Here is a 14,706-nt window from a genome sequence, read left to right as displayed (position 1 = left end):
AAATTGTGAACTCTTGTCTTTCACCTTGCAATGTACCAGTTGATCGCTAGCCATCACTATATGAACCTGAACCATTTGCTCTTTCCACAATAGCCAGATCATTCCCCTCTCATTTATAACATCATCGAAATACACCTTCCAATCTTTGCTAAATTTAGCTCAAACTTTTGTAACCCTCCTAGGCTTTATCTTTGTCTCAAGGCATCCCAGTAGAGTGATATTATTTTTTAGCAGAAATACCTTGAGTTCTTTCTGCTTGAAGGGCTTCTTCATCCCTCTTATGTTCCATGAGCTTATGATCATGGGGGATTTTCCTCATTGAGGCCAACCCATTCAGTCACCTTGTTAGTGCTGCTATCATCTTGAATTCTCAAAGGGCTGTATCTATTCCTTCTCAGCAGATTTTCTAAGTTTGCATTTGATAAGGCTCCCTTCTGTTGTACATGTCCTTGAGGCATCATCATCTGCTTCCCTCTATCCCTTTGTTGTAGAGGTACTGCTGATATTGTTTCCTCCTGATTCTTAGAGGATTGTTCGGGTATAACCTCATGTTGTATCTGTGATTGCTCAGACACAGACTTCACTCTCCACTGGGATGTTGGTTATTTTCTTTTCTGTTGTCTCGTTGCTTTCACTTGCTGTTGTTGGGTGGCATATGGTTTTCTTGAGTAACATATTTGGGCTGCCTCTGGGCTACTTGTAACTTTGTGCACTCCTCTGTATGTTTCCCTACCTATAGGCATTCCTCACAATATGTTGGTTTCGTTCATATTCCAGAGTTTGTTCCTTGCATTTTCCACGTGCCTCTTCAATCAGTATCTTATCAGGCAATTCCTGCGAGATGTCCATTTCTACAAGCATCCGTGCATAGGTTTAATTTTGTTTTACTAATTTTGATTTTCAAGGTTACTGTTACCATAAAAAATCTATAGAGAATATTTAAGTAAAATTTAATGCTTAGCAGACGTTCAAACAAGCCTTAATTCTTGGTAACTTTTTAATCACTTTTATTGCTTATCAATCTGTCAACTATGTGTCAGAGTCAAAAAAATTCAAAACCAGCCAAAGATAAAAAAACTATTAATACCCAAATGAGAAAAAATAAATATATAGAATTTTTAATAAACTAATTTTTTAGGCTTCATAAAAGCATTAAAGTAAATTTGGTAATAAACTGCATTGATATATAATTTTTTGAATGCACTATGGTATAGTGTAACAAATTTTATCTAATATTGCTAGTGAGGCGCTGGTAAATTTTTTATATTACAGATAAACATTTATAGTAAAAATTATATTGAGATGACATGTTTATAAAACAAAAATAAACATATTTTTGTGTAATTAATTGTCAAAAATAAAAAGAGAGTCTATTATTCAAATTTCAAGGGGAGGTAGACCTTTTGTATTCTACATATTGAAATTGGAAATTGTAAGGGTTTTATTTTATTTTTTATAACATAGGCAGCCAATTTTAAGCGCACCTCATAATCATTTCACTAATACCAAATTGTAAGATCCATTTTCATTAAATCCTAGAGATGCAGTAAGGTTTTTCACCACACAAATTATATTGTTCTTCTTCAATCCAACTTTTCCACCACTAAAAGAATAAAAAATAAAAAAAATAAGGAAAGTGATTCATTATACTTTGGTAAAATTAATTTTTGTTATAAATATATTATATTATGGATGTTCAATTAGAACTCTATTGTAAATAAGCTTCTCGAAGAAGCTTATCCATATGGGACTCCACTGTAAATATATTTATCTATTTAGTACTCTATTGGAAATAAGCCTCCTGAAGAATTTTATCCTTTCGGTACTCCATTATGGATAAATATTACCCCCGGTAGAAGATTATCTATATCTGCTACAATGAGTTTATCCCTTCGGTACTCCGTTATGGATAAATATTACCTCCGATAGAAGATTATTTATATAGGGTACAATAGCAGCTTACACAACAACTTGCAATAGCAGCGTGCAGTAGCAGCTTACACAGCAGCGTGCAGTAGCAGCTTACACATCAGCTTCCTTTCATCTATAAATAGAGGAGATTTCAGTTCATTATGTACATGAGTTTGAAGTTGAATAATATATCAATCTCTCTCTATACTTGTCTTCGATTTATTTACTTCACAATATTTATTTTATAACACGTTATCAGCACGAGACTCTGCCATTTTGAGCACTTACTTCGAATTTAATTTCTATTTCAGTATTCATCTCCGATGTAAGGCGACAGTATTACGTCCGTGATTAGATCTTATTCATTCCGAGCATCATAAGGCAGATTATATCCTTGAGGTGGTGAGTTTTTCTTCTTGGCAGTTATAATGTGGATATTACTTACGCTTGGAGTGGCCAAATTTATGTAAAGTAATTTGAGCCTTTTACTTATATTTGGTTTAATATCTTTATCATCGCTTGCTTAGTTATATGCTACGTATACAATACCTATTTTGGTATTTGTTTTCATCCTTACTATCTTAATAAAAGATTATAAAGTGGATAATATTGTTAGATCCACTTAAACTCTAGCAGAGTTTGCAAGAAATATACAACCACCAGAAGTGGTTATGTATCTTATATCTTATTGTAACTAAATTTTATTAACCACCAGAAGTGGTATATGCCTATGACCACCAGAAGTGATAATTTAGGCTTTCTATGGTTACAATTGAAGATAAGCTAGAGAAATATTCTCTATATTACATGCATGTATCGATTTGCTCCTGAAGTAGCATTATATTAAAAGAGCTTCTAAGTCATCGCACAATTTGGTGTGATTAATGCACATTCAAATAATTATGTTCCGTTCCCTGAAGAATGAGAACTTTTGATAAGTATTAATCCATTCCCTAAAGTGAATGTGACAATATTAATAAAGCTTGTAAATATGAACGCACTCTTGATGTAAATATATAACAATTCACCTCCAGAAGAGGTAATATGATTGAGAGAATATATACTCAACATTTTATATTTTAAATTTGCTCCTGAAGTAGTAAAACAATTGAAATTTTCTCATGAAGTAAGAAAATATTTTGAAGCAGTGTCTTTATGTGGCTCCTGAAGTAGTAAAACAATTGAAATTTTCTCTTGAAGTAAGAAAATATTTTGAAGCGGTATCTTTATGTGACTAAATAAAATAATGAGCTATTCAAAGTTATTTTTGAAACATATTTTTATTCCCTTGAGTGAATGAAGAAATATCACAACTCACCTCTTGAAGAGGTGGAATAATAAAGGATATAAATATTATTTTTGTGGCATAAAGATCTTAGCCGCATGTACCTGTTGTACGTCAAACATCTTTGAAATTTTTTTATTCTAAGGCAAAAAGATTCTTGTAGAATACTTTCTATTATAACCACATTGATATGTTATGGTTAGTTGTTATTAACTATCTCGAAGAAAATAACAACTCGTGTATCTTTCCCTGAAGAATGTAATGATTATGTGGTTGCCGCTTTGATATAAAATATTCAGATGTTAATAGCGTTTCTCCCTGAAGGAGACACTAGTCACAAAGTTGGTAAAAATACTGAAATTCTTAATTTATGATATTTATAAATTTAGAATTGTCTTTATATTGTTCATTTGATTATGATTTTCTCTCATGATACCAGAAGTGTCTGAGCAATATTTGATAGTACAAAATGTATCAAAAACTCTTGAAGAGCTAACTGCTTGTCTAGAAGACACATGACACAAGTAGTGTCCGAATAATATTAGATTGTGGATAATAAATGAAGGCTCTCGAAGAGCTTATATACAAATATGTCATTCATATTATATGATTATGGTCAAAACATATGTTATGATAAACCTGAAGTTTACTAATACAAATGACAATCATACTGAGACTACAAATGATTGAAATATTGAAAATCTTCATGTTTTCACAATCATAAGGGGTAAATATATATGTGAGAAATTACCCCCTTATTATTTAATTTGTACTACATCACGTAGCAGTCACAGTAAACCATAAATTTTAACTGAGGCAAAAGTAACTATAGTAAATCAGAAATTTACTGATACAAAAGTAGCCACAGTAAATCAGAAGTTTACTGATATAAAAGTTTGCACCATAGTAAACTAGAAGTTTACTTAAAGATAGCATATGCCATAATAAATTGAAAGTTTTTATTTGCCATCTGGTTTAAATATGATGAGCTAATTGAGAATTCTGATAAGCATATATTGAAAAACTAGAAGATTCTTCAAGAATTCTATTGTGTTGTTTGTTCTCATAATAATATGATTATACTAGCCAAAGTTGGGACTATGACCTCTAATTCTGAAATATATAAAAGGTGAATATGGGTCCATTCACCTATCATGTGAACCACTTATAGATGCATATATGAAATGGTTACATGTGCGATCATTGTCAACCTGCAGTTTGGTATTTGAATTGCTTTTCTCAATTAAGAGCATAATTTTCAGATTATAAAATCAAGACAGTTCATCTTGATAACGCTGGTTTATATCCAAGATGGTTTTGCATTAAATACTTCCTATTAATGGCTAAACTATTGCTTATGAGAACAAAGCTTCATGTGTTGGTCTAAAATTTTCTAAATTGCATACAACAACACTTGTATGCATCAGACCAATAAAATATGATAAGTCTTCCCCTCAGAATTGGTTTAGGATCAGAAACCAAATATTTTTATTATCTAATAACTTTTGATGTGTTGTATATGATTAATTTCTCTACCATAATGCACAAAGATAGGTTTTCCAAAGAAGATTGGGGATATATGTTAGTTTTTCTAATATTTGGGGGATGAAATAAACAGCTGAAAAATATGCTATATGAATTGAATTACCATTAATATGATCCTCACTTAGAAGATAATTCAAGTCAAATGCCAGAAGTATTTGTTGATCCAAAATTATATATCATATTTCAGCTACAAATACTCCTATTAAAATTAAAGTGCCTGAAGGATAAAGTTTACTGCACGCATAAAGCGTAGTAAACCGATCGGTTCCAAAGGTAACAATCCTTGACAAATGATAGGAGCAAATGATCAAAATGATTATAATGAGGAGGAAATAAGATCTAGAAGAGCTCACGTTATAACATTTCATGAAACTCCAGAAGAAGTTCAGGTACCTGAAAATAAAGAAAGTGATGAGATCTCAACAAGTTATGTCGCTTAGGAACCGATACAAAATGATCGTCGATGATATATTTGATACAATATAATTCACAATATTATAAAAAATTATGAGGATCGGACATATAGTCCAGACACCTGAAGATGTCATGATATCTAAATGCTAGTCATAACCTATATAACTCATTTGATTAAGTCTATATGAAGATCCCTGAAGGATTTAAAATGCTTGAAGCATATAGTTCAAAGTATCATAAAATGTACTCAATAATATTACAAAGATCTTTATACGGTTTAAATCAATCTTGGCGCATGTGATATAATCGCCTCAGTGTATATTTGCTGAAAGAAGGTTACATAAATGATGTTATTTGTCCATATATTTTTATAAAGAAAACGGCATCAAAATTTATTATACTTGCTGTTTATGTTAATGACATAAATCTTGTTGGAACTTCAGAAGAGCTCCAAAAGACAATTGAATATCTTAAGAAATAATTTGAGATGAAAGATCTTGGAAAGACAAAACTTTGTCTTGGTCTGCAAATTGAACACTTAGCAGACAAGATCTTTATCCATCAATCTGCCTATATAGAAAGGGTCTTAAAACGCTTTTACATGGACAAAGCGCACCCATTGAGTACACCAATGGTTATTCGATCACTTGAAGTGAATAAGGTTCTGTTCCGACCTCCAAAAGAGGATGAGGAACTCCTTGGTCCCGAAATACCTTATCTTAGTGCAATTGGTGCACTTATGTATCTTGGTAATGCTACAAGGCCTGACATAATATTTTTTGTTAATTTACTAGCAAGATATAACTATTCTCCTACACATAGACATTTGAACGGGATTAAGCATATATTGCAATATTTAAAGAAAACTCTTGATATGGGTTTATTTTATTCTAATAAAGGTAGTGCGGATCTTGTTGGTTATGCAGATGCATGTTATTTATCTGATCCACATAAAGCTCGATCTCAAACCGGGTACGTATTTACATATAAAAGTATTGTCATATCATGGCGCTCCACAAAGCAATCTATTGTTGCTACTTCTTCAAATTATGCCGAGATAATAGATATTCATGAAGCAAGTAGGGAATGCATATGATTGAGATCACTGATTCATTTTATTCAAGGAAAATGTTGTTTGGAATGTGATAAAAGATCTACAATTTTATACGAAGACAATACTGCATGTATAACCCAATTAAATGGAGGATTTATAAAAGGAGATAGAATGAAGCACATTTCACCAAAATTATTCTACACACATGATCTTCAGAAAATGGTGACATTGATGTGCAACAAATCCGTTTAAGTGACAATCCAGCAGATTTATTCACTAAATCTTTACCAACTTTAATTTTTGAGAAGATAGTATACAAGATTGGAATGCGGAGACTCAAATATTTGAAACAAGATTTTTATCACGAGGAGTAAAATACGCGTTATACTCTTTTTTTCTTACTAAGGTTTTTCCCACACGGTTTTCCTTATAAGGTTTTTAATGAGACAACTAGTTATGCGTATTACTAAATATGTGTAGTCTTTTTCTTTCACTAGATTTTTTTTCCACGGGGTTTTTCCTAGTAAGGCTTTAATGAGGCACATTATCTTTTAATGAACATCCAAGGGGGAGTGTTATAAATATATTATATTATGGATGTTCATTTAGTACTCCATTGTAAATAAGCTTCCCGAAGAAGCTTATCCATATGAGACTCCACCGTAAATATTTTTATCTATTTAGTACTCTATTGGAAATAAGTCTCCTGAAGAAGTTTATCCTTCCGGTACTCCATTATGGATAAATATTACCCCCCGTAGAAAATTATCTATATCTAGTACAATGAGCTTATCCTTTCGGTACTATGTTATGGATAAATATTACCCCCCGGTAGAAGATTATCTATATCTTGTACAATACCAACTTACAAGCAACTTACAATCAACTTCCTTTTTTCTATAAATAGAGAAAATTTTAATTCATTATATACATGAATTTGAAGTTGAATAATATATTAATCTCTATATACTTATATACGATTTATTTACTTCACAATATTTATTTTATAACAATTTTTACGTTTTCATGTCTCCCTTAAAAAGAGAGAACATATTATCATTTTTTAACAAGAAAAAACTGAATATTTTACCTTTTCTTGTCCCTCGAAAAAGAGTGAACTCATTACCTTTTTTTTGTTTTGTTTTGTTTTTTCTAAGAATTGGTAGTCCGTGGTACTGTTTTAGTTGAGTGGGGACAAGTAGTAAAAGTGGTCCATATTTTTTGACTTTCTAATTAATTCTAATCCAACGGCTGATATCTCTTCTTGAATACATTGGTAGGACGGCATTTCAGTATATTTATCCGTTTGCTCATATTTTTCTCTCTCTCATATTTTTCTCTCTTATTAGTCCCTCTCCACCTGCTTAGGATCCTACATTATTCACACTTTTCTCTCTCTCTAAAAAGGCCTTTTCTTCACATTTTCTTTTCCTTTTGTGTAAAGAAGACGAAGAACACGAAAGAAGAGAACAAGGTAGAGAATAAAACTGTGTTAATCTCTTTTTTACGACTAATGATATGATAACTGGAATACACTATTTTTTATTTTATTTTTTTGTATTATTTGATATGGGTTTTGAGTGTAAAGAATTGAAAAGGCTATTCCCAATAGTCTTTTGACTGATGATATATCAATAATATGATTTTTGATAGGCTCTTATTGTTGTTATTTGTGCTCAATTTCATTTGGGATTCTCCCCCTTTCTCTTAATATTTTGATATTTACAGAAATTAAAAGCTATTTTCAATAGTCTTTGACTGATGATATGATAACTGTAATACACTTTTCTTTTTGGTAATATTTGATATGGGTTTGAGTTTTAAAGAATTGGAAAAGCTTTTTCAATAGTCTTTGACTGTTGATATATATAAAAAAAATGATTTTTTGTCCTTGTGTTTTTTCTCCAAGTTGCTAATTTTGATGTTGTCTGGTTTCTTCTTATTATGCTCAATTTTATTGGAGTTGATATTTCCCTTTTATTTTATCTTAGTATGCTCAATTTTATTGGAGTTACAGTTTTGTTTTGTTTTTATAATTTCTCATTGTATTTTGATATTTAGAGAACTAAAAGAGCTATTTCAATGGTCTTTGACTAATGATATGTGAACAGTATGATTTTCTTGACATGTGTTTGTCTCCAAGTTTCTGTCCGATGTCTTTTTCTTCATTTTTGAAGTTTGAATTTTAACTGGATTTTTCCTTGTTATGCTCAGTTTTATTGGGATTCTCTATCTTTTTATAATACTTATATGCCAAAGATGAAAATTTTTATATGTTGATTTTGTTTTGTGAGGTTTTCGTGATAGCTTTTGTTTCAAATAGGATGTAAAAGGTTCAATCTTTGAATGATAACTAAGTCCTTTTAAGTATTTTCTTTAGTTAGTTCTTTTTTTCTGATTGCTGGATAGTTCTTTATGTGTATGATTCTTGGATTATCTTATAAGGAATTGATGAAAAACAAGTGGTATTCACTGTTAGGCAGCTGTGGTAAATGCTTAGCCATCTTTATAATATTATTTGTGGGCAAATCATCCGGTCAAATTGAGGCATATATTCATAGATTATATTTGTATTATTCAGAGTTGTGTGAGCAATTTTAGTAGTACTTAGGTTTACTTGCCACCTATGCGAGTTCGGTCCCAAGTCCCGAAAAAGGAGAAGTGCTGCTAAAAATGGTCAAATTATGACAAATCCTCGTTATATTGAACGCATTTGGCCGTGGTCTCCTAGACACGCGCTATGTAGATGATAGTTGATTAACATGCAATAGATGTTATTACTAATTGCCACTATCGTTACTGTTGTCTTAATAGTAATACTACTATTGGTCTTTCCATTAAAAGATTCACAAGTTTCTGAAGAAAATACTGAGTTTGATATTAGGATTTGGAGAAAGTTTTTGTCATCCATGAATGGTTATGACTTCATGAATTTATTTTGCTTTGAAGTTTTCTATATATTTATCACCCTGAAAGTGAATGAAGTTTCTTCTCTATTGCTATGAACTTGATCATTTTTTTTGGAATTTGGAGATTGCTATAATATCTAATTGATAAAATTATTTCCTAGTCCTGTCTTAATTTGCTAAAGCAAGTGTTTAACTTCTTGATTCTAAGGCCTTGTTAATACTAACCTTCGGCTATTTGGTTTTAACAGAAATAAGGAGGTTGTATGTAATCTATGGATGAATATTCGAGCAAAAGAGCTGTTAATGGGCTTTACGTTCCCAGAAGAGGTTTGAGAGATATAGCTGACAGCAGGGATGAAAATGTTCAGTTGTGCTCCCGATATGGATGCAGCAGCCGACTCAACTCTATGAAGAGCCCGCAAGTTAAATGTACAGAGAAACCAAGACCTCTCAAGCCTTCTTTCACTTCTTCAAATGGAAAAGACGTTGTTGGGAGTTCATCTCGAACATCGTCTAGTGCTAGAAAGTCACTCAAGGAATCCCACATTAAATCCTTTTCTCACGTTGAAAATGATCAATCTGAAACTACTTGTTTACATGGTGAGCAGCCTGATGTTCCACGCCACATGAAGTCATCAAAAGCGCAGCAACCCCAATTCGATTCAGTAATGCGAGATACTGGATCAAGTAAAATTATATTGGCAGAAGTAGGTGGCTCTAGTGGAGCTTCAAGCAGTAAACCTCGTAGATTATTTAGTCCAAAGTATTCCAATCAAAACAGTCCAGTAGGTTCCTCTGTTTCTTCATCATCTAAGGCCATTGGTGCAGGGACAAGGGGAACTTCTAGTGGGGCTGGATATGTGCCGAGAAATCTAAAATGCAATTCAGGATCAGATGTCTCTTTAACAACAAATTCAAGATTTAGTAGAAGGGACATGGTAAAAAGAGGGAACTCAGAAGGTGAAAGCAGTTCATCCTCTAAAGGGAAGAAAGTAAGTGGGGCATCACCAAAAGAAGGAGATGTCATTCGTCCAACGCGTGGTGGTATCACAATTTCTGATTCAAGGGGTAGTAAAAACTTCGATGTTAGGGTGGATAATCGTGCTGTATCAGTTAGGACTCGTAGGTCAATGAATGTGCCTAGGTTTAGGGATTCAATACGAGATTCGTCATCTCAGCCTGAATCTCCAAATCTCAGTCTGCAATCATCAAGTCAGTTTTTCTCAGATGCCTCTTCGAGCGATTCCAGTGCTTATAGTTTTCCTGGAAATGATGTTGAAGATTTCCCAGCTGAAGTGCATGGCACTTCTGCAGAACTAGGCATCAACCAATTAATAAACCGTGACGCGTTGCAGCGATATAACATGGATGGAGTTGCTCAGGTATTTTACTCAGAGAAATCGCGGTCAACTCTGTATTCTTCCTGAGGCTTACCTGATGGTTACGGTATTTCATTTTGGTCACTGCTTTACTGTACAGGTACTGGTGGCACTAGAGAGAATGGAACAAGATGAAGAATTAACATATGAGGTATTCCGTCTTGGAGTATTTCTGACCACTCGGGAAATTCTTTATTTGTATTTATGATGACCTCTTATTTTTACATGTGCAGCAACTACTTGTGTTAGAGACCAACTTGTTTCTTGGTGGCCTTAACTTCTATGACCAGCATAGAGGTATGAGACTGGATATAGACAATATGTCCTATGAGGTCTGTATTTCCTCTCCAGTATATGATTATTGACTATGTTCAGCAATACACATTTTCATCAGAAAGTCAAGTTTTTTTGGGGATAATTACATTTTATGGCCGTCATAAAAATAATAGCCGGAAAATGTATATCTTTTGTATATTAAGTATTAATATACATATTATACATAATCAGTGTATATGTTTTGTATATTTGGGCTAGCGGCCATAATTATTTTCGGCTGACAGGACAAAAATGAGAAAGCCCTTTCTTTTGGGGAGGTGAGGGTGGGAGGGGGATGGGGCTGTGTTCACGCTTCACACGATAGCTCAAAGGGTTTTTGATTAATCTTTTCATATGGAGCAAAAAGAATACATTTCGGGGTCGTACAATTTGAAGTTTCCACTATCTTCTACCGCCTACAGAACGTATATCTTTTTTGCTTGTTAACAGGAATTATTAGCTCTTGAGGAAAGGATGGGCAGTGTTAGCACAGCTCTACCAGAGGAGGCATTGCCAAAGTGCCTCCGGAAAAGCATATATCAGGCTATGCCTTCAGAAATGGGGGAATTTGGTAGCGATGGGAATGAAGATGAGATCAAATGCACTATTTGTCAGGTCTTTCCCACTTATTTCAAGTGATATTTTCTATATTCCAAATTGCCTGATGCTTTATACTTGATCTAGTTCATCGTACGGGAGGTTTTTCACCTTCCTTTTTAAGTTCATAGCACCTTGCATTTTCACTTTGGTATTTTTTTCTATGTGATGTTATTTGAAGTGCAGTTAATATTAGTTTTACGTTGTACATACTAAGATGTTTTAGTTCTTGAATTAGGTAACTTTTATTTAGGGAAGGTTCTCTAGGTTTATGCCTTATCAAACTCTGTTCTTGACACGACGGGGTGGAGATATTTTTGACCTAATAAGAGACATAATTTGAGTGGATGTCTCTAAATTTACTTCTGCTATTAGTACTTCCAATCTTTCAACACTTTGGTCAAAGATGCATTCGACTGTTTTATGCAAGTCTATCCTATCCTAGACATAGTTCCATGCATCTAGTAACGTACGCAGGATTTTGTACATGTGGTGGCAACATATTATCACTGCTCGACTTTTATGTGGTTTCGGGTCTGGGTTATTAGAGGTTCTAAGGCTTTTTCACTTGTTCAAAATTGATGTTTTCTCTGCATTATTTTCGGATAACACCCGTTGTAGGAAGATATATCCGCCCTGGCGTGATCTAGGATGTTGCATATCAAAATGAATTCAATGACATGTTTTGCAGGAGGAATATATGATTGGAGATGAAATAGGAAGGTTGGAATGTGACCATGGTTATCATGTGGAGTGTGTACAACAGTGGTTGAGGCACAAGAATTGGTGTCCTATATGCAAATCTTCAGCAGCTCCATCATCTTAGTTTCCATTTTTAGATTTCCAACCCCAGATGTGGGAAAGCTCAAATAGTTTCCCTATGTACAAATTCATCAAGTTGGGTGGATTGCAACTAAACCTTTTCTTTCTGTTCATTGTTTGAATTTTTTTCTTTTTGTGTACATATACAGTTCTTGTTACATCAACCAATAAACCCAAGCCCCACTACAGGCTTTGTGGTGATAGCTGATAAACTTTGATTACTTATATACTTAAATCCTTGTGGTTTTTGTAATTTACTTACTGGTGTTGTCATCTCAACTCAACTTCTGGATTTTGATCTGCTACTCTATCCGCATTTGGTTTAAGGATTATTTAGGATTATAAGATAAGTTAACCTTTGGAGAGAGGTTCAATAAGATAAGTTAAACCTTAGGAGAGAGGTTCAATAAGATAAGTTAACCGGAGTTCTGGAAATGCAGTACCTTTTCAGCATTTTCTGTTCACATTTATTTGTTTTATTTTATTGTTGGAAATTTATTAAAATTGCTCACACCATTTGAAGTGGTGGTCAATCTAGACCGTTGGTTGATGAACTATCAAATCTCAAATATCCAAAGTAGGCAGTCAAACCAAAAGTACAGAAAATACACCTTCTAAACGTCACTTGTCTGCTTTTATTTTTCTATTTTTCCATGTAGTGGTTTGTGGTTCTCTTTCAATTAGGTATCTTGTACTAAGAGTTTATTGATGAAGTATATGTTTGTTACTAATTTCACAAGCAACTGAGAAGCAAAACACTGTTTTTTACTTCAATCGATATGCACTTAAGCACGGTCATACATAATACATAAATCACATTTGGAAAAGGTGGAGGAAATAACCATGTGGAAAACAAAACATGAATCCTCTACAATTATACTATCAAACAATTGAAGAGATGTGGCACAACTTGGTAGCGCGTTTGTTTCTGGTACAAAATTCACGGATTTAAATCCTCTCATATTTGAACCCAAATATCCAGGAAAAAGCAGAATATTGATGGAAAGACGAAAAAAACCTTTTGAATAATCTGTTATAGAAAAAAAGCCTTATATCTTGAAATTAATTCATCAAGTTGATGATAAAATTCATAGGTATTCCAGCGCTTGTTACACAACCCCTTAGAGAAAGAGCCAAACAGAGGGAAGAAGGGGTAGAGAAAATACCTCGAGCCAATTTTTAAACACCAAACGTTGAAGGAGTGGGTAGGTAAAGAATATCAAAAGGTGCGAGATAACTCTCTAAGGAACTCGGCAAAATAGCTCGTAACTTCACGAGAAAGGGTGCCTCCTCGCAAGGGGATTGCAGTGACCAAGCCCGAGCGACTGTTTACTAAAAATACAGGTCTTCGCAAAGTTGTAAGACTATGTATAGGGGATGACACCTGCTCAGTGCCTGAATGTCAAGGAAGTTGGTAACTTGTCGCCCGTAATGTTCTTCAAACCCTTGCTTGGATAAATTACTTTGCAACACACTTTTGCAAACTATTATCTCAAACCCTATGCATAGGTCCGAGAGAACTTACAGTAAAGTACAACTAATGCAGTTAAGGGCTAACGAACAAGGTTGCAATAAGGACTAAGGAGTTGTTTGGTAGAATGTATTAGAGAAAATGATGCATGCATTAGCTTTTGGTATTACGAATCCCTTGTTTGATACATTTTTTTAACCTATGTATTATTAATATAAGTATTAGTTATACAACCTATTTGATATTATCCTATGTATAACTAATACATAACAAACCATGGTATTAGCAATATCAAATCTATTAATGCATGCATTACCATGGTTAAAGACAAAATTATTGTTAAAGTCTCTTAAAATTAAAAACTATGGAGGGCATTTTTGTAAGCAACTAATTTTCTTAAAAATTATGCAATGCATTTTAATTTTTAATACACAACACCAAACAGTGAATAAGAAATAATATCTGCTTAACTAATGATTGCATTACTAACTCATATATTATTAATCCCTGCATTATTAATACACCTTATTCATCACTATTCTTATACACCCTGCCAAATGAGCCCCAAGTGTTTTCAATTCTGGCTAAATAGTGGCTCCTAACCTATCTCACCCAATTCAGAACCACTTTTTGATTATATACCATACTTAAAAAGAAGTTTTGTTGTTCCCGATTATATCTAACAATCAAATCAAAAAAATATTTTTCTTCTATATTCTGATATTTATACAAATTGACCCGAATATGGACATGTTTTTAGCCTAATTTATTAAGTTATATATGTAAAGATTCTTTACACTATAACCTGTAACATGTTAGTTACCACTATTATCATATTACACATTAATGTCTATCAAGATTCAAGAGGCTTACTAATACCTAACTAGTATTAGTACTCGCTCAATGCGCGGACATAAACCATATCAAATTATGATTTAGTTTATTTGAATTATGTGCAAATAACCTTAAAATTAAACCTTCTATATAAAAATTATAAATAATTA

The 14,706-nt window shown here is 33.1% G+C and overlaps 2 protein-coding genes across 2 annotated transcripts; both read left to right on the top strand.

Annotated features, from left to right (window-relative positions):
* Positions 1-5,642: 5,642 nt before the first annotated feature.
* Positions 5,643-6,251, top strand: LOC138902335 (secreted RxLR effector protein 161-like). The gene has a single exon (XM_070190188.1). The coding sequence runs from the start codon at positions 5,643-5,645 to the stop codon at positions 6,249-6,251; it is 609 nt and encodes a 202-aa protein (XP_070046289.1).
* A 1,278-nt stretch (positions 6,252-7,529) lies between these two features.
* LOC104110498 (probable E3 ubiquitin-protein ligase RHG1A) lies at positions 7,530-12,488 on the top strand. Its single transcript, XM_009620010.4, has 6 exons — positions 7,530-7,683; positions 9,367-10,500; positions 10,598-10,648; positions 10,731-10,829; positions 11,263-11,427; positions 12,101-12,488. The coding sequence occupies exons 2-6, from the start codon at positions 9,391-9,393 to the stop codon at positions 12,233-12,235; spliced, it is 1,560 nt and encodes a 519-aa protein (XP_009618305.1). The 5' UTR covers positions 7,530-7,683; positions 9,367-9,390; the 3' UTR covers positions 12,236-12,488.
* Positions 12,489-14,706: the final 2,218 nt, after the last annotated feature.

The sequence above is a fragment of the Nicotiana tomentosiformis genome, chromosome 12, assembly GCF_000390325.3.
Source record: "Nicotiana tomentosiformis chromosome 12, ASM39032v3, whole genome shotgun sequence".
Lineage (NCBI taxonomy): Eukaryota > Viridiplantae > Streptophyta > Magnoliopsida > Solanales > Solanaceae > Nicotiana > Nicotiana tomentosiformis.
Note: the sequence above shows the minus strand (reverse complement) of the source record. Positions and strands in the feature narration are given on the sequence as shown.

Coding starts and splice junctions, on each gene's coding strand:
- LOC138902335 (XM_070190188.1), top strand. CDS start 5,643: ATGAAAGATCTTGGAAAGACAAAACTTTGTCTTGGTCTGCAAATTGAA.
- LOC104110498 (XM_009620010.4), top strand. CDS start 9,391: ATGGATGAATATTCGAGCAAAAGAGCTGTTAATGGGCTTTACGTTCCC. Junction 10,501..10,597: donor ACATGGATGGAGTTGCTCAG/GTATTTTACTCA, acceptor TTTACTGTACAG/GTACTGGTGGCACTAGAGAG. Junction 10,649..10,730: donor ATGAAGAATTAACATATGAG/GTATTCCGTCTT, acceptor TTACATGTGCAG/CAACTACTTGTGTTAGAGAC.